The 25,941-nt window shown below is 45.8% G+C and overlaps 1 protein-coding gene across 1 annotated transcript in view; it reads left to right on the top strand.

The window, feature by feature from the left end:
* Positions 1–25,162, top strand: part of UBE2F (ubiquitin-conjugating enzyme E2F (putative)) — a 139,961-nt gene extending 114,799 nt beyond the window's left edge. The window contains exons 4-9 of the mRNA XM_008586003.1: positions 4,131–4,198; positions 11,713–11,783; positions 16,335–16,392; positions 17,897–17,929; positions 20,483–20,545; positions 25,029–25,162. Of these exons, the coding sequence (XP_008584225.1) occupies positions 4,131–4,198; positions 11,713–11,783; positions 16,335–16,392; positions 17,897–17,929; positions 20,483–20,545; positions 25,029–25,079 (344 nt within the window). The 3' untranslated portion in view covers positions 25,080–25,162. The remainder of the gene's footprint in view (positions 1–4,130; positions 4,199–11,712; positions 11,784–16,334; positions 16,393–17,896; positions 17,930–20,482; positions 20,546–25,028) is intronic.
* Positions 25,163–25,941: the final 779 nt, after the last annotated feature.

The raw sequence follows: 25,941 nt of genomic DNA, 5'->3' as shown, positions 1-25,941 counted from the left end.
GCTTGTTCACATAAGTAAGTAGACACACATGGAAGAGGTACTATGTCATTTCGAGTCTTGGAAACTGCCTGATTTGTAAGAGGCTTTGTCACCCAGTCATTAGAGTTCCTTCACTTCATAGTTTCTGAGGCATGTGCCAAAACCACTTTCCTGACTCCTGTCCACTGACCGTTAGTCACACCTGTCACTCTTCACCTCAGAGCATCTTGTTTTACCTGAAATATGCAGAGTTGAGAAAATTACAATATTATTAATTTCCACATATTCTTACCAATATAATATTTTAAAAACCTTATCACATTCTTTATATTTTCATCTAAAGCTTGGAGCTACAGATTCAGCTCATTTTATTTGTCAGAAATATCTGCCATAATATTAGTTGTCAAACCAGTCAGCCAAATCAGACTCACTTTTGAGCAAAATCTTCACTTTTAGTTTCTACTAATATGCCTCTGACAGGCTTCTCACTTCTGGGTATAGTAGGTGAGGCACGGAGCCCGTCACCTGGGTGGAAGAAGACACCATGGCTTCTGCTTCCTGGCACCCCCTTTGCTTGCTTCTCATGGGGGGCAGTGCTTTCTTTTGCAGCGGTCTAGGGACTGAAGAAACTACATGAGGTTTCAATCATCCCTGACACAGGACTCCACAATGTTTGCACCATGGGTAGGAGGATATCTTACTTATAATGCCATGGCTTTGCTCTCTACAGAAGCGGGCATACGATAGGGAAATACACAACCCTGCCATAACACCTCCACTCAGGGAGGCTTTTGTGTGACCTGCACATCACCCAGTCCATTTGTCCCCTGGAGATGCGTTTATGCCTGGGGGCCATGCATCATGGTAAGAGGACAGATGAGAGGAGGCCCTGTTTTAAAGGTGGGAGAACGGCTGTGAAAGGAGTGGAGGAAAGGAAGGCAAGGCAGAGCTGGTGAGACTCCTTGGCCTCAAGAGCATTGTCAGCAGATTTTTTCTAGAACAGAGCACTTGTGGAAGTTGGCCATCTAGAAGTGGGTTCTGCCAGAGTGGTTTGTGCCCATTTACCCCTTGGAAGGTTTTGTTCTCCCAGGGTTACCTGTAACCTCCTTTGACGACACTGGTGTACATTTCCTTGAAGGCAGGAGGGAGTGGGCTCTGAATCACAGGGGGAGGAAAGGGTAATAATTCCTTCCATTGTGGGGTGGAGGTGGGGACCATGCTGGCCCATTGAGAGCTGGGTGCCAGGAACTTTCCTCTACCACATTGATTATTGTAGCTTAAACCCAGTTATCTGAGAAGCAGAATGTGTTCAGCCTCAGCAGCCATGGGTAGTAACATAGCGTTGGCCCATCCCAGACTTGGATGTGGTGCGCTGGGCCATGGTGTGCACTGTGGTTACAAATGCCCTCAATGAGCCTTTCCCTGACAGCTCCAGAGGTGAGCAGGCCTTCCTCCTCTCTGCACCCTGAGCAGTGCAAACTCTGAGCCAGGTGCAGAAGGGGAATCAGAGAGAACTCTTCAACTGGGCCATTGCTGTTTTGGGGTTTCATCTCAGTCCAGTCTGCTCCCCGGCTGCTTTTTAAGTTGGACTATGGAATTTCTGGGAAAATTCAGTAATACATAAGCAGAATTGATTAGGTTGAAAAGCTGTTCAGCTTTGAAGAAGGAGAAAGAAGTAGTGATTAAGAAGCAGACCATCGTCCTGAGATTTGTTTCATAAAAGAAAAAAGCCAGCTTGGTTTTCAATGAATTAAGAGAAGATATAATTATAATAATTATTAAATAAGAACTTGACTGGGACAGAAGAAATATGATGAAATCAGAACTACCTTAGACCAAATAGCATCTTTAAAACTAGCAGGCAATAGATTTGAAACTATATAATCAGTGAAATGGAAAGCCAACTGAAGAAAAAATACAGTATGGCAGGATGGGATGGCCAGAGCACAGCCTTGAGGATAGACTATGGTGTCTCATGTGGGTAAAAGTCATTCCTAAGGAAAAGGACAGGGCAGGTGCAGTAGCGTCATCCAGAAGCTGTGGTGACAGTTCACAGAGTGGATCATGTGGTCTGCAAAGTGAAGAAGCCTGACGCTGAGTTTCTTTGCCACAGTGATCAGCATCAGAATATGAGAGTCTCATGTTTGCAGGGCCTTCGGTGAACAAGCGTATACCTCCAAGTGTTTTGTATGTGTGATGACACTTATTTGAAAAGTTCTTATATCTGGAGTTAAAAATTTTCCCAAACAAGTATCTTTTCCAAAGACTTTATACTATCAGTTACAAATTCAAGTGTATTTAAAGAATTAGAAAGATACGTGATAAATAAGTAGGGGAAGGATAGACTAAGAAATGCTGTAGGGATGGTTAAACAACCAATTAGGAAAAAAATACCACCTTAGTCTGTATTATAAAGTAAAGACTAGATGAATGATTAAATGTAGTATATGAAACCATAAAATTCTTAGAAGAAGGTATAGGAGGGTGTTTACATAATCTTGGCTGGAAAGGCCTTTTTAAGTCATGATACCAAAGGGAAAAACTGTAACGAAAGACTGGCTTTTTTTTTTTTTTTTTTCCTTTTTTTGTCTTTTTTTGTGACCGGCAACGGGATCGCAACCCTCAGTGTCGCGCCCGCACCTCGCTCAACCAGTGAGCGGACCAGTCTCTATATGGGATCCGAACCCTCGGCGGGAGCGCTGCAAGCGCCACACTCTACCGAGTGCGCCACTGGGCCGGCCCAAGACTGACTTTTTTTTTTTTTTTTGTCTTTTTTCCGTGTCCGGCAACGGATCGCAACCCTCAGTGTTGCCCCCGTACCGGACCGGGGACCGGCAACGGGATTGCAACCCTCAGTGTTGCTCCCGCGCCTCGCTCAGCCAGTGAGTGGGAACCGGTCTGTATGTGGGATCCGAACCCTCGGGCGGGAGCGCCGCCACACTTCCCAAGCGGCGCACTATCCAGTGCGCCACCGGGCCGGCCCCCAAGACTGACTTTTTAAGAAGGGAAAACTAGTGTTCAGAAACAAAAGCAAAAGGCAGACGGCAGACTAAGAAAAACTAGCAAATATAAAAAGCAAAGGCCAATTTTCTTAAGAGCTTTTTTATATTGATAATTAACGAATACCTCAATAATAGAAGAGTTAAATATCAATTGATCTTTCAGTTCTTACAAGAAAAAATACAAATGACCAATGATACGAAATAAATTTCAGCTTCAGTAGTATTCATCAGATAATGTAAAATAAAAGACAAAATGTTTTTGGTCTATCAGATTGGCAGAGAATGGAAATATTAGGGGATAGGTAATGCCATTTTTAACTGCTGTACAACATAACTGTTGATGCACTTTCAAAATTAAAGAAGGAATACAATTTTTTTTTTGTTTGAGGCTAACAACTTGCTATTAAGTGTTCATTTTATGTAAAAAGTTGAGGGAAGCGACAAGGTTTAATTAACATTGCTGATTTGCTCGTGAAGATGCCTATTTTGGGGGAAGTGGGACCTGCAATTTACAGAGGGTGCCGACTGTCAAATCTGATGGTTGAAAGGAACTCGACTCCTGGGAGGCGTCTCAAGGCCCGTGCGTGCTGGAGCGCCCTCTGCTGGCGGAGCGCCCTCTGCTCCCGGAGCGCCCGCAGCCGGTTGCTGCGGTTCCGCCTGTGGTCGCTGTTGTGCCACCGTCCGGCAGAAGGCAGGTGCTCAGCGGACGTGTGTGGAGTGACTACCGTCACGTGCCGGGTCCTGGGGATGCAGCAGCCAGCCACAGTCAGCCTCCCTGCCCGACGTTCTCACAGGGAGACCAGCAGTGAGCACATGCAGAAGAGCTTAGACTATGCGGCGTGAGACCTGCGGGCTGCGCAGGGTGCTCCGTGGGGAAGGGGCGGAGCAGGAGCTGGTCTCCCAGAGGGTGGAGGGGACAGCCTGCAGGAGGATGACAGCCTGGAGCCCACCCCTGGGCTGGGCAGGGCAGGGTTCCCTGTGCGCTGCATTTGGTGCAGGAACCGAGGAACACTGCAGTCCTGTTTTTAAACTCCTGATTCTCTGTATTTGCCATTTCCTAACGTAGTGTTTGCTCTTTGTTTCCTTTTTTTTTTTTTTTTTTTTTAAATATAAAGGCTTTGTTTTGTTTTGTTTTGTGTTTTTTGATAGATGAGGGTTACTACCAGGGCGGAAAATTTCAGTTTGAAACTGAAGTTCCCGATGCGTACAACATGGTGGTGAGTAGCCCGCGCTCGAGCCTGTCCTGTCCGTCCTCCGCTGGTGCCTGGGGCCGGCGACCGCCTCCCACGCAGGGCCAGCACCCGTGCCCGTGTGTGACCGAGCACTGAGCTGCTAGTGTTTCTGTGGCTAATGCCACTCAGCAGCAGTATATTAACTTTTAGTAGAGAAATTCAGTCTGCCTGTGTATTTCATGTAAATCTTATTTGTTAAAGTCTGGCACTGAAGAAAAAGCATTTTATTTAAGACTGTAGTTTTGTTTGTAGTATCACACCAAAATTCTAGAAGTCTGTAAAATGTGTGTTTTAGCATTTCAGAGAAGAATAATGACTTGTAGCTTTAAACTATAGTTAATTTATACCCATAGCTACGTGTTAATCCCGCAAAGACCCTTCTAGGTAACAATTCTACCAAATACTATTACATTCTGTCTTTGCTTTTGAGGAACTTGCAGATCAGCTAGAGAAGTGAGATAAAGTGTAGAAAGTTGATAAAGTGATAAAAGTGGTAAGCAGCCTGCAGTAGAGGTGTTGAAAAATGATGGAAACTAATTTAGGGGAGTTCAAAGAAAAAAAAGAAATGATCACTTTTGGAAAGTGGTTGAGGCCAGTTCAGCTTTTACGGAGAAATAGGATTTGAGTCATCCTGATTTGGCCCAGAACCCAGGGAGGGTGTTTGAGGTGACATGGGGACTTGTGGAACTATAGTGATAGGTGCAGAAATGAGAACTTGCAACCTATGGAAGACATATGGACCAGCTCGACTTGAACGAAGAATTGGAGTTGGGGAATAATCGGGGAGAAAATGAGAAAACTCAGATTCGGGGGTTTTGTGGGACATTTCCAATTTGGCAGTGAGAAACCATCGAGGATCCTGAGTTACTCCCTACGCCCCTGCGTTAGAGTGCTAGAGTGCTAGGGGCGCTAGAGCAGGTACGGCCATGCCTCAGTGAGAGTGCGGCATGTCTCAGTCTGAACTGACACACTTTGCATATGGCCAGCTCGGCTAACTTATTTCACTTACATTTGAGCATATGTGTATTTCTCCTGATGTTTTCTAACCCTCTCAGCCTGTCAAATAGAAAGAAAAATCTGATGGTGATGTAATGAAAAACTGATGTCTCTTGTTGACCTGAGGATGTGGGTATTGGGGACACCATGTGCCCTGTTTCTTTGCTTGAGGTGATTATGCTCCCTGCTCCCTGACAAATGGAGTCATCATCCACCAACCCAACCACCAGGGTGCAGTTCAGTGGCTGTAACACTTTCTTGTTTGAAGCCAAACCTTTATCTACGAAAACTGATATTTACTGGGCTACTACATTAGAAGTTCTTCTTGAAATGTAATTTATGGGGATGAGGAAGAGTTGGCAATACAAGAAAAAAAAAAAGAAATTTAGTTTTTAAACAAAGACAGGAAAATACACACTTCAGGTCTTTGTCCATCCATCCATCCATCCACCCACCCACCCAGCTACCCAGCTACTTGCTGAGACTTTCCATCTTTCCCAAATCACAAACTGAGAAACCTGGCTGATAGGACCCTGTGTACTTCCTCAGGTGAGAGGTAGTTTGAAAGGTTTGTTGTAAGTACAGATATTTAGAATTTGGGGTGCTATTTGGTAGTTTCTGGAAACAACCATACATAGATTGAAAGAATTAGTTTAATGGGTGGTGAGCTGTTGACACTGTCCTTTGGGATAGCTTAGGGAGGACTTTAGCATAAGCTGACAAACTGTCCAAACAAGCCTCGAGGACTCAGAACCATTGCTTCAGGTATGTCAGGCATTGTTTAGTAGCTGAGTTTCTTGTTCTCGTTTTAGGAAGAAAACAAAATGAGAAAATATCAAGGAAGGAGCAGGCATTTATTGAGATCTTCTGTGTGCCAGCTGTCTCCCTCACTTTACGTTTTTCATCATTTGCATGGCTTATTGGGTGGTCTTACCAATCAGACCTTTATATATTAGAAATTAGGGCTCCGAAAGCTGAAGTTAAAAACCTACCTAATTAGCTCTGCCAATGTAGATGGCTGAATTGCTGAAGTCTGTTCATGAATAGGGCTGCCAGCTTCTAAACCCGTGTCCTTCCTCCTATAGCAGATAATGAGAAAATGTTTGTCATACTGTCCCATCTCCTGTTGTGACTTCAAGAATTGGAGAGGTAGAAAATGAAATAAATAGTAGATAGAAAACCACTGAGCCCCAAAGGCTCATTTCCTTTATTAATTGGTGGCTATCACAGAGGTTGAGGTGGAGGGTAAAGTGAATTTTCCCAGTGGTTTTACTGTCCCCTCTCTCCCCTCTCATTCTCCAGCCCCCCTCCCCTTCCCTATCCCCATGGAAAATAGAAACACTTCATCCCTGCAGCCATTCTGAAGTTCCCCATGCAATGTTTGACCTTTAGCTTTGTTAGAATGATTTATATTTTCATTTCTGTCTCCTTTGGAAATTTTCTAAATGATGGGCTGGTCACACTGCATCAGGAATAAACTCCATGTTCTCAAACCAAGAAGCACTGAGAGCGGCTGGCGGCTTGGGTGGACCTGGTTCTTCTGCTTCTGTGGAGATCCTTCCCTCTCCCCCTCCTGGCCTACCCCTCCATCCCCTTCCCTGCGTTTTCTTCCTCTGTGTCTCTCATCCAGGCGGATGTGGGGCAACCTTCTTAATGACAGGCCAGTGTGTGTCACTGTGGTCCACAGCAAGGAGTCTCCCAGAGACCATCAGGTCTAGTAGTGCTTGGTTAAATATGAAAGTAGTTGTGTTTTCCATGTTTATAATTAATCTTTGCTTACAGATTCTCTTTAGTGTCTCTTTCCTGCTAGAGCATAAGCTCCTGAAGGAGGGGTGTGTGCCTGTCGCACGTACCCGTGCTTCCAATGCCCAGCCCCGCCTGCCACACCACACCCAAATGCGGATTCGTCCAGGGCTAGACTCTGTCTCTGCCCACTCCAGACTTCCTAGTATAGAAAACAGAGATTGAAAAATGAAACCAGCGTAGGATAATATGTAGATTACAGGCATTTGGGGTAGCAGTTCTGAGAGCCAGCTAGGACGCAGCCGGGACTCACTGCAGGAGACACGCCCGTTTTCAGCACAGCAGCCCCGAAGGCTCGTGGGGCTCTTCCGCCATGACTTTATATGATTTCTGTATTTCATGGGGACTTTTTTATAGCCCATAATAGTTACAGTTCCTGTAATGAAGTTCTGTTATTAAGATTGTGAATCTGAAAAACTTTTAATCAATAAAGTGAATCATTATTTTAAAAAAAACTTTTAAAAGAAAAATACCTATTTGGTACCCCTCCCACACACACATACCCCTATATCCCAGCAGCCAAAATTCAAATTTTCTTTGTTTTTGTGTCCCTTTTTCCCTGAACTTTACTCACAGCCAGAATGAAGCCTGCCTAGTAATCTCTCTGTCTTAGAAATATGCAGAATTGATTCAGTGACTTTTACTGAACTTCACTGTGCTAGATTCCACAGTGTCAGGCACTGCAGGGCTGAAGATGAGACCATAGGGGCCTTTTAAGAATTTCAGGCCCCTGGGAGACCCATGCAGACACTGACAGTGATGCAAAGAGGACTCCTCAGGGTGGCAGGGATGCCCAGAGGAGGAGCACGTGACAGGGCCCTGGGGGCACCCTGGAGGAGGAGAGGGGCATCAGTCCAGAGGCTGCTCAGCTCGCCACCATGCACAGTCTCTGAAGCGAGTTGGTCCTGAGCTGGTTGGAGGAAACTGCATGCTGAAGCAGGAGAGACGGAACACACCTCTTTGCTCCTTAGCTGGGTTTCACGTTGGAAGTGACCCGAGTCATGTCCCCTCACCTGCCATTGGCCAAATCAAATAACGTGGCCAGGGGCATCCCTAGGGCAGGTGAGGAAGGGCAGTCCTGCTGTGTGCCCCAAAGGAGGGGAGCCAGAGACACTTACTGCAAGTGGCATTAATGATGGACAACCACAGTGATGCCTGAGCTCCTTGCCCCTCTCCTTTTTATATAATTTATTATACTTCATAGGAAACTAAGAAAGCATTGTTATGCAAAGATAGAATGTGACTTACCTGTAATCTCTCCACCCAGAGATCATCACCAAGAACTTTTGGGTGTCTGTTACAAACCATGCTCGTATATAGTCCTGCATGCCAGTGGAGTTACTCTACACGTTGCCTGGTAACTTGGGAGTTTTCACATTATAATATGTTGTACACATGTTCCCATTGCCAATTAATATATGATTACATCGTTAATAAGAGTACTACATTGTATGATATATCATGATTTTAAACCAGTATTTTATCACTGGTTGACTTTTCTTTTTTCTTGGTAATATAAACCACACTTTCTATAAAGGGCCAAGTGGTAAATATTTTAGACTTTGTGGACCATATATGGTCCCTGTCACGTATTCTTTTTTTTAAAAAAAAAACAACTTTTTAAAAATGTAAAAACCAATCTTGGACCTGGCTAAACAGGCCCGGCCTGGCTCTGGCGTGTGGGCTGTGGTGTGCTGCCCCTGGAGAAAGCAGGGCCACGAGGATGGCCTGGGCACACACATCTGGTGCATCTACCTCTTTCCTGTGGAGAGCATCTTAGGTATTGAGTAATCAGTGCTCAGTTTTAAGGCTCTTGAGAAATACTATTAAATTACCCTTCAGAGAAGTTGTGCCAGTGGCTTCCTTACCACAAGTGTTTGACAATTCTCTTCCTAAACTCACCAAGATGCAGTGTTTTCATTATTTTTTTCTTTTTGCCATTTTGGGAGGAAATAAATTTATCTTATTGTCATTTGGATTTTTATTTCTTAAATAAGTATGCTAAATATTATTTCCTACTAACTATACATTTTATGAGCCACTATTATATCCTTTGCCCATATTTACATTGGGATTTTTATTTTTCTTGTAGATTTATGAATTCACATGTATAAAGTATATGAAACTTTTTGCTTAGCTATGCTGTATTTTCTTTGTTTTGCATTTGTCTTCTTTTGCTGTTCTATAAAAGTTTTTTCTTTGTTTCACTACTACAGTCAAATCTTTTGCTTCATAGGTATTTCATGTTATGAAATGCTTAAAGTGCACCTTCACACCCCAAGATGATCATCTACATTTTCTTCCAGTCCTCTTATGGTCCTCTTATGTTTAATTTTAATGCATCTGGAACAAAACTCTTAAGTGGGGATCTAACTGTATTTTCCCAAATGATTAGCCAGTGGCCCACTGAAGAATTCACTTTTCCCTGCTGATTTGAAATGTGATATTTGTCATATATTGCACTCTTAGCTGTGTGACTGGGTGGGTGGCAATGCCAAGCCCTGAGGGGGGGTGTGGGAGGTGGGGCTGGGCATTTCTTGTTTGTCTAGCTTTGGAGGCAGGGAGGTGCTATAAGACGGGTTCAGTTTGGAAAAAGCATGTGTGTTGGAATCCAGGGCCACAGTTCTGATGCAGACCAGTGACAGAGGAGGCATCCAGGCTAACATCTAACTGCAGAAGGTGTGGAAGGATGAGGAGGAGGAAGGGCAATGCCACTGAGCACTTGGGAAATGCAGCAAACACCAGGCTGGGTAGGTGTGTGTGTCGGGGACTCCACAGATGGGGCACCCATTTTGGCAGAGAGATTGAGCTTGCCTTTCTTTTAGTGCTTTCAAATACTAAGAGTCGGTGATTCAGTCCAACCACTAGACTGTTCCTACATTCAGTTACCCGGGGGATGTACCAGCCCTCTTCCATGCAACAGTCTGACCTTCCCTCTTCAGCCTCAACGTCTCGTTGGAAATGGAGGGTACGGTCACATCCTTTCTGTCAGATGCATTCCCACTTATTTGCAGAAAAGCAAATCGGAGCATAGTATGTGAACTGAAATTCTGCAGTCCTGGGACACATTTGCACAATTGGTATAATAATTTCGGAGGAGTCTCTTGATTTTGTAGTATTTTGAAATCAGGAAGAAAACTAATTAGGGTGCTGAAGGAGTATGTTTGCTTTATACAAATAAGAAGATGAAACTAAGCGTACTAGGAAAAGTACAGGAGATTATTTGGATTGTCATCCAAAGTATTTGGATGTCATCCGAGTATTTCCTGAATATGATATCAAAGATAAAAATTTGGTTCCGAAGATTAACAAAAACCTTCCACTCCTCAGAAAATATCATAAATAAAATTTAATACCAAATGAGAAGAAGGAAAATGTTTCTACTGTTTGACAAATGGTTGATCCTCTTCTGAGGCGACATTTCTGGTGAGATGCTGTAAGATGACGCTTACTGCATATCAGCCAGGGAGGCCTTGCTATGGGGCGAGAAGCCGGGGCTTCTGACCAGCAGTTCCTCTTCTTGGGCTTCATCCCAGGGAAACATTTCACACAGGGTATGAGCAAAGGTAGGAGCATTGGTGTAACGGGACTTGCATAGAAGTGGGAGCGATCTCAGTGTCCAGTGATAGGGAAGCGGCTTGTTAAGTGCTAGCATTTGCATCATGGAATGTGGAAAAGCCATCTGCAATGATGACAGAAATAAGTATGAAAAAACAGAGCACATTTTCCCACTTCTGTAAAGAAAAATGGATGTGCGTGCACACACATCTACGTATGTAGTGTGACCTAGAAAAGAGGCTCAAAAAATGTACATCAGGTGTCACTACAGATCATTTCTGGGTGGAGTTACAATGATGATGTGTGTGTATATACGTATATAAAAGATAAAAGTGAAAAAGAGTATTTATATATTTATATATTTCCTTTCATTTGAATATGGATTGCTTTTATAAGGAAGGTATCGTAAAAGAACTTTCTCCAAAAGTCCAGGTTATAAATGATGTTGATATACGAGGGCACTTCAGAAAGTTTGTGGAAAAGTGGGATTGAATGAGAGCAGGAATCTTTCCATGAACTTGTTGAAGACCCCTGTCCTTTATCCACACCCATGTGCTCATTTTCATTCTTCCTCTCTCCTTTATGTATAGAGAGGACTGAGACTTCCATCTAGGAAAATGTATGTGACAATAGCATCTTCAGAAACATCCAGCAAAGGGAACGGGCCATTCTTGACAGGAGTAGTAACTTTCACTGCAGTTCAGTAACTTTGTGCACAGGAAGCTGTGGGCTCCCGGCTGTAGCTGGGGGCTGGGAGGGTGCAGAGCTCTTCCCTAGAGTCCAGCACAGACTCCTGCCCAGGCCAAGTGAGGGGGTGTGGGAAGTAGCAGAGGCCCAGGCACCGGCACTGGCAGGACATGAAGGTAGTGGGCGGGGGGCGGGGGGGGGCGGGCGGCGGCGATAGGTTTGCGGGCAGACTCTTCTGGTGAGACTGGCACCTGTGGGTGCAGTGTGCAAGCATGCTCCTGTGCAGGGAAAGTGAGCCAGTATCCGAGGCTGAAGGCGTGCTTGGTGAGCCAAGGTACATGCTGCATAGCCCTGAAAGAAGTGGCTAGACGGGATCTGGTGAGGCTCTGGGCTGGGGCGTGATTTGGAGAGACTGCCCTTGTGATCTGTCTCCCTGCTCTTTCTCTGTGTTGCAGCCTCCCAAAGTGAAGTGCTTGACCAAGATCTGGCACCCCAACATCACAGAGACAGGAGAAATATGTCTCAGGTGAGCCACTCTTCTCTCCTTTTTTCTGCATTGGTGGGCACTGTGTGCCAGCATTGGGCTTTTTAATATGTTATCTCCACTGAGATAAAATTTTGAGGCTTGGCCCAGGTTAGAAAAGGTCAGGGCTGAATTGAAGTAGCTGCAGTCATCTGCCAGCTCCTAGCCCCCAGCCTAGTGTCTGCCTGCAGCCTGGCACCCGCCCGCTGCCCTCTGGCAGCCAGGGCCCTGCTAGTTCTCAGCACAGCCTGCTTACCTGTGCAGGATGTGCCTTCCACAGCCCTTACCTCTTCCCCTCCTATTTTAACGAGAGACTGCATTCCCTCCACATGGTTGATTTTAGCTGAGAGGGGAAAATATGATTGAAGAAACCCAGGAGAAAAAATGTAGATGGCAGGCTTAAGAAGACCTGGGGCAGTTATGCTTAAGATGTCCTCTCTCTGAAGGTGGTTGTGATACATGCAGGACCACTTATGAGGCAGGGCAGCTTCCTGGAGCTTCATGTCAGCGGTAGCATGTGTTACGCATCCTTCTGATGGCAGAGTGTCAGCATCAGTGATTTACCTCTTCTAAGATTACTGGTCTCTAGGGTAGAGAACTAGAGAAAGTATGTGGGTTTGTTTTTAAAGTAAATTTAACGTTTGAGCTTTATTTTTCTGTGTTTTTTCCCTTCGTCTAGTAAGGCAGTGATGTTAATTGCAGGGGTTCTGGTGCCAGGCCACCGGGATTTGAATCTAGCCCCACCACTGGCAGTTGTGGGGCTCTGGGCAAGTTATTTGACTACTGTGTGCCTCACACTTGCCCCCAGTGTGGATAGTAGGCACGCGGTGTTCCTTTAGCACATTTTTCTTTCTTTCAACATGAAACGCTGTGATCTAAGTTGGTCCTCATGCTGCTCAGCCTCTGTATCTTTTTTTCTTTCACTCTTCTTCCCGTCTTTGTAAACACTCATCACCTTTGAAAGGAAATATATTAACTGGCTGCTCCTCACTGCTAGAAAGTCTTACATCAGGATTCCTCTTTTTTTCTCAAAAGTTCAATTAGTGCCCATTTTCCCATTTTATTTTTGTATGTGCAGCTCTTTCCTATCAGTCTCATTTTTTATGGATATAGTCATGTGCTATACATTGTGTTTCGGTCAACGATGAACAGTACACACAACAGTGGCCGGCCGTATAGCCTCGGGGTGGAGGAGGCTAGACCATTAGGTTTGTGTCAGTACACTCTGTGAGGTTCCCACAGCGGTGAAACTGCCTAACAGCACATTTCTTAGAACAAATCCCTGTCATTAAGTGATGTATGACTGTAGTTAAAAGTACATTTTAGAAGAGTACATCTTTTTTAAGGACATCTTCCCTTTGAAATATCTACTTAAACAATAAAACTCTGCCATCTTCAGTTGCAGGTTATAGATGCATCTGGCTCAGACCCTACCCTCTCCCAGGTGTGCTCAGAGGACACCTGGCTCGCTCTCTGGGGGACTCCCCATACTTTGCTTCCCTGTTGTGTCCCCTGCCTTCATCAGAATTGGGTCCAGAGTGAGAATTATTATTGCCACTTTTCCTGTCTTCTGGGAAATCAGGTTGTTAGCAAAATATGACAGGAATTAGCAGATGGTAGCCTGATACAAAAGCCAGAAACCTGAAAGGAAAATATTAAGATTTGACCACATTAAAATTTAAAATACAAAAACACAAAATTGAAATAAAAAGGATCGACTAGATTAACATCCTTTGTATGTAAATAGTCCTTACCAATCATTATGAAAAGGGTAGACACTTCCTCTGGAAAAAATGAGTATCAGCTACAAATTGATGATTCATAAAAGGAGAAATACAGGTGAGCAGTAAACACTGAGGATATATTCAGTTGCATTGGAGGTAACCAGAGAAAGTTGCAGGAAAACCACAAGGTGCGGCTTGCCACTTATCTGCTTTTGTATCTGCCAGTCTGATACTTCGTGACGTGTGTGTGTGTGTGTGTGTGTGTGTGTGTGTGTGTGTGTGTGTGTGTGTGAAAGATAGAGAGAGACAGAGAGAGAGGGAGCGTGCAGAGAGCAGGCTTTCTCTCATCGTTGGAGGGTGCATACCTCTGTACACCTTTTGTTGGCCCTTCAGCCATACTTTCTACATTTAACTTGTATTTATCCTTGGACTTGTCAGCTACACCCATAGGGATTTAATCTAAGGAAATAATGTGCTAGATTTATGTACAAGGACTACCTGTTAGTGAAAAAGCAGATGGTATCTAGCAGTGGCTTAATGCAAGCTGATTCATGGCATCTCCTGCATATATGGGGAGAAAGCCTGACCATACCTCTGATTTGTGGTGGTCACCGTGCAGCATCTAATTAGATTCTTCCCACAGCAGGCCTGACTGGTGCCTGTGGCTCCACGGGGCATACTTATCATTTGTAATGCACAGGAACACTTCCTTCTTTCGAAGAGATTTCCCCTGGCTGTCTCCTTTTTCTGTGTCTCGCTCCCGAGGCTGCCTGGCCCCATCGGGGGCCCTCACCCTTCTGGCACATGGTCAGAGGTTCATGTCTGTGGGATTGGAGGGCCCAAGGTCAGGAGCTCATTGGTTGCACTTTAACTTATTTTCTCCTGGAGTCCAAGCTTCCAGGATAGTCCCTAGGGTGTCCTCTTTCCCCTTGCTTAGTAACTTCTCTGATAGCCGAGTGTCTCTGTCACCTGAGCTTTCACTGGGACTACTCTCTGCTGAGGCCAGGTAAGAACTTCCACAGCAACTAGGGGCACCGCACCCCTGGCGGACCTCACTGCTGTCCAGGGGCTGCCCAGACCCATGGCCACCAGATGCTGGGTTACCTACCTCCGGGTGCAAAGCCCTTCTGCCCTGGTTGTGTTGTTGACAGTGAAGCCTGGGAGGATGCTGACAGGTCTACTAATTAACCTGAACTTCTTTCCTTCCTTCAGTCAGCTAATGTTTGAGCCCAGGCACCGTGGAGAGCAGTTTGTATTCCCTGCTTTTATGGGGCTTGCTGGCTGGTGGGTGAGACAGGTGTTAGACAGGTCAACAAGTGTATAACTAAGGATTGTGTTAAGGCCTATGAAAGAAAAGGATGAGCTAGATCAGAAGTAATTCCCCCATTCTAGTAACAAAATCTCTCATTGGATCACAAAAGCTACTAGGATTTGACAGATGGTTCCCAAAAAGTTATTCGAAAGTTGTAGAAGTTTCAGGTCCACAAGTCACTTATACCTCTATAGGGTGAAAAGACGTCCACCCATTTTATTTTCTCTCATTTTGATTTTTCTTTTTTCTCCTTAAGGCTCAAAGTAAATTTTAATGGTCAATTTAAGATTGTTTATATTTTTTCTAACTGATCTTCATAGACAATTAAGATTATAGCCTTGATTCAAGTTCTACATATTTATATTCTGATCTAAATTGACTTGTCTGAATTAGAACATACTCTAATTCAAAAAAAATTGTCACAGGTAACAATTATGTCCTGTAAGGCCTGATATTGGCATGTTAGCTTGGGGACTTTTATGTACAGATCAAAGCCACACTACGACATGATAATTTAACAAATGCCAAAGTAATTTTATCTCCAGAAGGAAGCTTGGCAATAAATTGTAATTTTCTAAAGCATGGAGTCATCGTTTATGTGATAGTGCATAACGTGCATTTTGCACAGGCATGGTAGACCAGGGGTGGAGATGACTCTCAAGTTCCAGCTTAAGAAACAACTGCACGTGCCTCTGAAGCCCAGGTGCACGTTCCCTAAGCATGGTCCACCCACTCAAGGAGGGACTGCTATCCAGAATTTTGCGTTAATCTGCTCTTATCTTTAAGTTTTCCTTTTTGAACTTTTTAAAAAAACAGCTGTTAAAAGGTCCTGTGCTAGGAGCTCACATGGTTGTTAACCTGCATTGGCAGCGGTGCAGAACGCAGGCTGCAGGTGAGCTGCCCAGGTTTAAAGGTGCACCAGTTCACGAGGCGTGTGCCCTTGGGCACATCTATAAGACAGAGAAGTGAAGGCACCTCCTTCCTGGGTCATTGCAGGCATCAAGTGAGTTTAATGATGCGGCACTTAGGGTTGTGCCTGGCACACAAAAATAGTGAGCTCTCAGCCTTAGTTACTCCTGTTGTCATTTCTGTTGCCATCGTCATTTTCTGCACATTAAATTGACAGATGTTCTTTGTATATTTTAAGCATGCTTTCCTCCTGCTTAAACCTCCATGTCAAGGATTAAAGACCCCATGTACTACAAAAATACCATAACACATTATAGTCGGGTGTGTGTATAACCTTGGAGGTTGAGAAGGCCTTCCTCAGCACAGTAGAAAACTGAGGGGCGGGGGGAGGAGGAATTGGTAAGAGGACATGAAAATCAACTACAGTGTATATTAATAAGTTAAAAATTAAAATTAAAAGAAAAAAAAGAAAACTGGGATGCCACAGAGAAAAAGTCAAGTTAAATAAAGAAAGACAAAACGTGGGCCAAGAGGACTCATGGGCAGCGTGCGTAGTGTGCCTGCAGCTTGTGGTGCTTTTGCTAACAGCTGTGTGTTTGTCTTTTTCAGTTTACTGAGAGAACATTCGATTGACGGCACTGGCTGGGCTCCCACGAGAACATTAAAGGTAGAGTTGTTGCCTCCTGGGCATCAGTCCTCCCCTACAGTCCTCTCCCTCGGGTAACCAGCCTCCTGTAAGAACAGCACGTGTCCTTGCTTGTCACATCCACGCAGGTGGCCAGACACACCCTTCTTCCTCCTTACCCCTCCACCTGCTGCCTGGGCTGCTCAGGCAATCACTGACTGAGTCCGGCCAGTTCTGGTTGGATGAGTGTCCTTGTCGGCCAGTGCCAGGCACCATTCAAGAACCAGAGACAGGAGCCCAAACTGCAGGCTTCAGAGCCAGACTGTCTCCACTGTAGAAAACCTCATAGTAATCACTCACTCAGCAGGGATGCCTGGAGCCCTCTGGCCGCTAAGTGCAGAATAGAGCTGCAAACTGTGGCCTATAGATTGTTCCCAGTGGCCAGAAAGGACTGTCAGGTATTGGGTACCTGTCACCAAATAGAGACCTTGGGAGAATAGCGCAGGAAGGGAGTTTTGGGCCCTGTTCTAGCATCAGGGAACATGCAGGCTTCGTGCAGTCATGACACAGCTCCTCCTGAGCTGTGATCTCTGCCACCTGGCCTTCTCTCCAGCTTCTCGCCATGCCCTGGACATGTCCTGCCCTCTCAGGTCTCAGCCTCGGCACAGGCTGTCCCTCTACCTCGCAGGTGCTCTCTCTTCCTGCAGATCCCTCAGGTGGCTGCCATTTCCTCTGTGGAAGGCACTAGCCTGCTCACCTGGTGTCTGTCTGACCCCCTCCACCAGACCGAAAGCTTGTCCTCACCCCCGGCTCCTGACTGAGGCTGGCGCACACCAGGAGGTCAGGGCTGGGTGGGAGAAAACAGAGAAGGGCAAATAGAAGTACCACTAGCTGTGAGTGTGGCAGGAGCATGAGAACAGACCTAAAGAGGACCAGACTCCTGAGGTGACAAGGGGGTTGTGGAGAGAAGATTAGTGATTGAGTCACAGCTTCTGAGTCAGTACAGGTAGAACATTTGTTTTCATTGTTATTTTAGTGAAAATCCTTGAAATGTTGGTCTCCATTGATTCTTCAAGTAAATTATTAAGAGGACTCAGTTGCACAGTGGGTAACTAGCTCATCTACAGTGCCCAAGAGGCGGAAGTTAAAAACAACAGAGTTTATTGTAAAGGTGACTTTTCAGAAGTCTGAGCTGTATTTGGTAATGACAGGTTAAGAGGTGACTTAAGGTGGAGCTCCCTGTGCAAGTGCTTGCCTGTGGGCTCGGTCATGCACAGGACTGGGCTCATCAGGCCCTGGGTGTCACCGGGGCAATTGAGGTTCTCTTTGATTTTATATTCACTACCTGTGACTGCTCATCTCTTTGAAATTCCGAGTTTGTTATTATGCTTGAAGAGAGGTCATTTTAATTTTCTGTGTTGAGAAAAACACCATGTGCTGGAGGCAGGTTTTGATACAGAACAATGCATGTTTCTTGTTTTGGGTTTAAAAGACTTTAAGTGCATAGAAGCCTGAAACTTGTTTTCTGTTTTCTTTCTTATTTCAGGATGTTGTTTGGGGATTAAATTCTTTATTTACTGTAAGTATATTGATCAAAATCCCAAGTTTTCCTTGATTCCCTTGACTACTGGTTTTAAACGTCACCTAAAGAAAAACAAAAGGGGATTAAAAACACACTGTGCACATACTTACCCTCTTTTCTGTTGCACTTTTGAAAGTCAGAAGTAGAACAGTGAGATGGGGACTGAGGCAGCTTTGGAGTGACAAGTTGTGGGGTGGGGCAGAGCAGCCCCACTTCTGCCCTGCTGGAGTGGCTGCCTCCACCTTCTGGGGACAATGCTTGTTCCATTTGTGTTAGCCCTTCAGAGACTGGCCTGGCCAGCCCCCGTCTGCACCTGTGGCCTCACCAGCCCGCCAGGAGTCCTGGTTTGGATGGATGATTACGTGGTCATCCAGCCTTGAGGCTTTTCACAAACCCAGAACCTTAGAGTTGTTCTCTCATTATCAGTGACGAGCTGCTGAAGTTGGCTGTTTTCAGAAAACAGCCCATCTTGAACAGTGGCTCTAGGGCAGGGGAGGCTAGAGGACACCATTGAAAGCTGTTATTTGGATTTTTACATAAAATTACCTGTTCCTTTAAGTCTTTACTTTTTGATTTATGAAAGAACTTTTTAAAAGATGAAATTCAGGGATCTGTCTCTGAGGAAATAAAAAGTGCTACTTTTGGTAAAACCTAAGCTTCCTCCATGACAATGAGCCCATCTTGGATCGTCTGCCAAGGACGGTTGGGCTGTTTAAGGAGTGGCTCGTGACACTGGGTGTGCCTACAGCAGGTGTACCTGCACAGCTCATTCACACCGCGGCGAGTCTGCTCCTTCTCCTGTTGTCTGAGGGCACAGGATTCTTGATTTTATCTTCAGCAAAAGAAACAATAGCTGAGCCTCACACTGAACTGTGAGTCCTACCTTGTGCCTCCTCATATGGCGTTACTGAGTGGACATCTGGAACACAAGCAAAGCAGCCACACACTTGGGGTGTTTCAGGACCTCCTGCATCTCCACAGGAGCTGTCACCTGAGGGGAGCAACCTGGACTTAAGCCCTCTAGACAGTTTTCTGCTGGTTTCAGTCATTTTGTCATGGTTTGCTTTTGGGCTTTTTCATTGAAGTGAATGAAGTTTCACTTCTGGAGCCGTGAAGGCTAAGCATGATTTAAGGTCTGCCTTAGTGGCTGTGATTCCTGGTGAAGTCAAGCCTTTGCCTGATTTAAGGTCTGCCTTAGTGGCTGTGATTCCTGGTGAAGTCAAGCCTTTGCGTGTCCAGTTTTGATCAAGTGAGCCACAGAGGACAGGTGCGTTGTTGGCATCTGCCACCGTGGTGGATCCTTTCTAGCACCCATCATGTGCCCAGGTTCCTCAGCCATGAGCAAGTTTTGACTGGTGACTTGGGAAATAAACATTGGCTCCTTGAAACTTTCTTTTTTTATTTTTTAAAGAAATCTGGCGCAGCCAAATTAGCTCCCCATCTCCAAAGCACTTCAAACCTTCCAAATTTTAAATAGCCAGTCAAAATTACTAATTAAGTCTGTAATGATTATTCCAACCAATATATTCATTTTAGGTCATACATAGGGTAAAGGAAATAAGAAATTTTGTGTGTCTGATATAGTCTTTATATACATTCAGTATCTAATATAATCAGCACTTTATATTTTAGCCTGTTTCTAGGACTTGGAGTCTAACTTCCGTCTGCGGTGGTCATAGAGATTTCCAGTTTTTCTTTGTAACACATTATTGGTCACACCCACATTTATTTCCAAATGAGGAGGACAATCCCAAAATTTAACAAAATTCCTGATGAGCAATAAGGTGGTCTTTTCACTGGGCCATCATATGGCACACTGTGGAAAGCAGTGGCTCATCCATGGAAACAAGTGTCACTACCTGATTTTCAAGACAAGGGTGGGCAGGGTGGAGCTAGCACCCCGCCTCTGGCCTGCAGTCCTGGTATGTCTTGGAAGGAGGGGTGTAGCCGTGTTGAGGTTTTCTAAGATTGAGGCTGGGACACCGGCTGACAGTGCTGTCCTGCATGTGGTCGGGTTTGACACGCCGCCCCTGCTGGACTGAGAGTAGGACGCTTGTGAAAGTGAGGCAGGAGATTCAGGGAAAATCCAGTTAGGGTCCAACTAGAAACTGTAGAACCACAGAGGCAGAGTTGCTAATCACAAAATACATTTAAAGAGGAAAATGAGTTTTTATGAAGAATGGAATTTCTATTTGGAGATGCCTATAACAAGAGTGGTTTTCATTTACAGTTATCAAAATTGGCATTAGGAATTAATGCAATTAATTGCTATTTCCTCCATTTTCACCAAACTTTGGACAATTACACTTGTGTGTAATCATATCCCTGACTATCATGTTGGTAAGTCAACTCTCAATCACAGTTATGAAAAAGACCCAGATTCAGTACTCTTCCATCAAAAGAACTTGGGTTCTTAGTGGGATTTTCAGCTCTCCGAGTTGGTCTGCCATTTGCTAGTGAGACTTCTGTTGCTGCTTATAAAGTGAAGACTTGTAACGGTAGCAACACAGATTCTTTCCATTGTTTACTTTGAGTTTCTCTCTTTTTAAGGATCTTTTGAATTTTGATGATCCACTGAATATTGAAGCTGCAGAACATCATTTGCGGGACAAGGTAAGCCAGTAACAGGCTTATTCTAGGTTGATGTATTTGGTAAAAAAGATAATTATTACTCTCTGTTGATTGGATAAGTAAGAAATTGAGAATGGTGGAATGCAGGATTAGAATTTAAAGCAGTTTATAAGTAATGTGTTATAATGAATGTATGTGATCTTGGCCAAAGTATTCTACCTAAGGTCAGAGAGAAGTGGTTTTTATTAGATGTCATTTCCTAGGAGAATTCAGCATGAGTAATTTCCCTTAAGAACAGTAAAGGACCACAGAGGAGAACGGAGTGGCCCATGGCTGGCGTCCCCAGGCCTCCAGCAAGGCTGCCTTTATCCTTCACACCGTCTGCTGCGCTCCTGTACATGCATGTGCATTTGGTTTTATTTTTACCCACAATGATGGGATCTTATTCATTGCTCTTAATCTTCAATTCCTTTTTCTTTCTTTTTTTTTTTTTTTTTAAAGTTTTTCCCTTCCAAGTCAACGCATAGGCCATCGCTCATTCAGTTCAGGAGCTATGTTACAGTCCGTAGAGTGGCTCTACCATGCTTTCTTTAACCATTCTCTTCTTGGCAGGCATTCAGGTTTGTTTCCATGGGACTTTTTTTCCAGCTGCAAACAATAATGCAATAAACATCCCTTGTACACACATCCTTAAATACTGGTGCTTTTATTCTGACAGAGGAGAGTTTTAGAACTGGGGTTACTGGGTCGAAGATTGCATGTGTCCTGAATGTGAATAGCTTTTGCCAGACCATTTTGCCTCGGGGCTGTGGCGGCGCCTATGCCCGGCAGTAGTGTAGGCAGACACCTGTTTCCCTGAGTGCCCCACACTGGGTGTACACTAGGGAGGTGGACACTACTTCCTGAACTTCTAGCAAGGTTGGCTGTCTTTTTATATAAATGTGTAGTAGCTATTTGCATCTCTGACTTCCTTATTTTTGAGCCATTCTTGTATTAGATTATTTTGATTTTCTTTGAATTTTAGGAGGTCTTTGTCTTTGGGGGATATGAGCCTTTGGTCAGTCACTTTTGCAAATACCAAGGGTGTAGGTCTGGCAGATTGACTGCAGTCTCTGCTAGACTGCACTTCTGTCTTGCATACTTACAAATAGGTTTGAGGTGTTTCCAGCAAAACACTTGCTTAAGAAGACTACTTACCTAGAAACAAAATATCAAAATTCATTAGGAAGGAAAGTGTGTAAAAACACAAGCCGATGGAATTAACAGTCGCTGACTGTGGACTGTGCTTGGGTAGCAAGGCAGCAAAGCGACCACAGATCTGCTGTTTTTACTGTCTGATGAAAGGAGGCATTAAAAGTCCCGAGGGAGGGAAGCACTGTCAGGCGGGGCCTTGCATGTATGCAGGGACCAGTGTCACAGTGCTCTGAGCCAGAGTCTGTGTGGACAGTCCCCGTGGGGCTGGGACTGAGCATTTGGTGCTGCAGTGCTGTGACTGGATTTGGTGATAGGACTTCGAGTTTTGTTTTCTGAACCAGATTCCTTTTGGCATCCTCACCCCTGCCAGTGGTTGGCCCCCTCACACTGGTGGCTTGGCTGGCGTTGCTCTGAACACAGAGGATTCTAAAAGCCATTGAGTTGGTTCTAAACATCGTGCTAAACATTAAGAGCAATGGCCTCTGTTTCTGTAAGACCTACTGTGCACCAGAGACTGTATGGGGTCTTCATCTGAGTTCAGAGCAGGTGGTACGGCCTGACCGAGGCCCTGAGAGAGGGTGTGAGTGCCCCGCCAGGGAGACAAGAGAAGCGCCACCCAGCATGCATCCTGCTCAGGATGCGTGGTGCACAGAGCGGCCCTCAGTGAGGCTGGCGTTGTCCTCAGGGGCCCTGCGCTGCTCAGGGCTGGGGCTGCAGAGCTCCTCAGAAGTGGCCGCAGCGTGAGGCGGCCCTGGCTGTGGGCTGCACCTCAGCTTTGTTCTCTCAGTGCCCGTTGTCTGGCTCAGCCTGCCTGGTCCTGGCGGTTTGTGTTGTCTTGCGAGGCCTGGGTTGTTGTACTGCACTGACAAGCCCTGGGCAGACGTGTTTCTCTGCCCCAGCTTCTAGGAGTCTCCATCCCTTTTGTTACTCCTCTCTGCTGTCATTGGTGGTGGCGAGGACGTCCCTGCTCAGCCCTTATGGACTTAGAAAGTGGTGATAATGGGGGACACTCCTGCAGATCCAGGCAGAGAAAGGTTTTGTTAAAGTGTATCTCATTTCATCTTTCTTGTGAGAAATAAGGGGACTCCTATACAATTGATAAACTTTTTAACCGCAGTAAAATGGAACCCAAATCCTCCAATCACTGATGCTGCCACATGGATTCTAAGTGCCCCAGCCCCACCCACATCTTCGTGCTGAGTAATGAGCAGTTATTGAATATTTTATATTTATTCATTCACCACAAGGTTGACTGATGGCCACCCATGTGCCAGGGGAGGGGCCGAGTGCTAGGAATCACTGTGGAAACGACTGTCCCTGTCCCCACAGAGCATAAACTAGTGGGAGGAGATGGAGCACAGATGAACAGACATATCATGTGGTAGGGAGGGGATGAGGGGGTATATGGTGGGGGGAAGCGTATCCCAGAGGGCGGCAACAACAGCACAGAGGCCCTGGGACAGGAACACGCTTGGGGAGCTCAGGAGAGTAATGAGGCCGGTGTGACTGGAGCAGGAGGACAGCAGGCAGGGGTGGCCGGGGCCAGGTGCCAGGCACTGCCCCAAGCACCTTACACAGAATGCTTTGTTTCTCATGACAGCTCTCGTGGAGGTGCTGTGGTTAGCCCTGCATTGCTGCTGAGGAGACAGCCACCAGGAGGTTAAGAGATTTGCCATGATTACATAGCCAGTAAGGGGCAGACCCAAGATTTGAACCCAGGTGGTCTGGCTCCAGTGTCTAGGGTATCACCAGGTACTACACCCAGTGGTCTCTGGGGCAGCAGAGGCCGGAACGTAGGGGATTCCTGTGGCTGTGCACTTGGGCTTGTCCTGAGGGAGAAGAGCAGGGCCACAGGCACAAAGAGGGAACGGACACATCGCTCATCCTCAGGGCAGGCTGCGGGGCCTCATCCATGTCCTGTGAACTCTCGCAGTGGCCCTGTGAGCTGATGGGACTGTCTGGCTCTGGGGACTATGGAAGTGACCTTGAGAACATTTTTGTATTTGACAGGCCAGTCATGGTTTCTGCACAGCCCACTTTTGTCATGGGGGAAAGGACCGGTGGTGGAGCCTTTGCGTGTGGCCTGTAGACAAGCGTGGGGAGCTGGCAGGCAGAGCAACTTGGGTGAAATCATAGCTCCACTTCCTCACCTGACACCAGGAGCAACGGTGGTGGAGCCTTTGCGTGTGGCCTGTAGACAAGCGTGGGGAGTTGGCAGGCAGAGCAACTTGGGTGAAATCATAGCTCCACTTCCTCACCTGACACCAGGAGCAAGTCACTGGACGGTCTCATAGCTTTCAAACTGGGACCTCACCCTGACCTTGAAAGGGTCCCTGTGCTAATGAAGCGTGTAGCAGAAAGGCAGGTGCCTGTGGAGGGCATCACAGGAGTGCCCTGCACATCAGCAGGCGTGGGGAGTGTGCAGCAGAAGCATAGAACAGGCCGGTTCTCTGGGACTGCGAGCTTAGCTGAGCAGGAGGAACTGTGACAGCAGTGCTGAGTTCCTGTGCAGAGGGAGTTGCGTGGCATTGATGGGGCCAAAATAGTGTGACCCTCCAGGGGCATCACTGACCAAAGTAGCTGTGTCATAGGAGGCAGAGGTGGAGGGCTCCCAGCATTCTTACAGCTCTTATAGTACTATGGCATTTTGCCCCTAACCTTGGGGAGAACAGGCCCAGGGACAGACCGGCTGCAGTGGCCCGGATCTAGGAAGGCTTTCCTGCCCATACTGCCTTTGGTCATCTGAGGTGGCCAGGAGCCTAGGGGACCACCTCCTTCTCGACATGTAAGGAGGGGCTTCACAGCACAGCGCCCCCTCTCCGGGCAGAGTGCTCACCCTTCGGGCAGGGGATGCTGTACGTGGGCCATGAAGAGTGGGCATGTGTTGATTTGGCAGCAAGGTCTAGGGAAGTCATCCTGGGAAGAAAGACTTAGAAACGAAGTCCTTCCTGAGAGCAGCAGCTGCAGCATGCCCACTCTGTGACCCTGCCCACACTTTCTGAGCTGTGCTTTCCCCCTCTGCAAAACAAGGGAAGTGGGCAAGGTGCTTTCTTAGGGATCTCCTCCTACTCAGACATTTTGTGTTTGTCCCCCGCTTCGCCCCAAGGACATCTGGTACAGTGTCTTGTGCACAGGCACCAGAATCATGGAGAAATGGTACTAGGACTCAGCAAGGTTTCTGGTCATTCTGCCACCTCAGTGATGAGAGGCCAGACCTCTCCACTTGGGGCCCTTGCTTTGGTGGATCTGGCTTGTCCCTGAAGTGTCCTTTTGCTCTCATTAACTCACTTTTCCTGTTCTTTCTTTTCTCTCTGACCCTCTTACTGCACAGGAGGACTTCCGGAATAAAGTGGATGACTACATCAAGCGTTATGCCAGATGATAGAAGGAGAAGATCACAGGCCCATAACATGAAGCAGCAAGAGGTAGCCCCTCCTCGCCCCCGTCCTCACGCTCCCTCCCAGTCCCACCGGATTGTCCCAGTCCTGTGACCATGTTGTCCTGAAGAAGACCATCTTCATGACTGCCCACTGTAGATGGAGAATTCAGCATAAATACAGCAAGAAAATGTGTTTGGGCTTCTAAAGAGTTGTCTGCTTACCTTAACATGTTTACTTTTTTGAAACTGTACTGTGTAGGCTGTTGGTGAAATTCTTGAGAAGTTGTAATGAACTCAAAATTGAGGCTAGAGCTTGCTTACCCTTTTCCTACACAAAACCAGTTTCATGCACAAGTGATGCTAATGATGTATTCAGTGTAACTTGCAGATTGGCAATAAGAAATCCGCTACAAACTGTGATTGGATGCAAATTCTCTTAGCTTCTTCCACGAATGCTGGCCCTGCCCAGGTGTTGTGAAGCTTCCCAGAATGCCTAGAGTTATTCACTGTAGATCTCTTACTGAAATGCATATTTTATTTAATGTAAGTATATTTTGGAACAGATTTGTATTTGTACAGTTTAATGCTTTAATTATTTTTTTCTATTCTCATTTAGTTTGTATTTTCATTGTATAGAGCAGACAGAAAGATGCTGGGTCGAGCAACTATTGAAGAGAAATACAAAGACAATATGTTCTGTCCAAATGCAACAAGAATCTGGCTCTTAAAAATCAGCTCTTTCTTTCAGGTTGAGATGTGGCAAGGACATTTTGGAGCCCTTTGAGCCTAGATAGAGTTGATAAAAATAAAAACTAACCAACAAAAAGGCAGGGAGCCCTTTCTCACATGCTGCTGAGAGGGAACT

Source organism: Galeopterus variegatus, unplaced genomic scaffold, assembly GCF_000696425.1.
Source record: "Galeopterus variegatus unplaced genomic scaffold, G_variegatus-3.0.2 Scaffold108, whole genome shotgun sequence".
Classification (NCBI taxonomy): Eukaryota; Metazoa; Chordata; class Mammalia; order Dermoptera; family Cynocephalidae; genus Galeopterus; species Galeopterus variegatus.
This window is presented reverse-complemented; position numbering and strand designations above follow the sequence as displayed.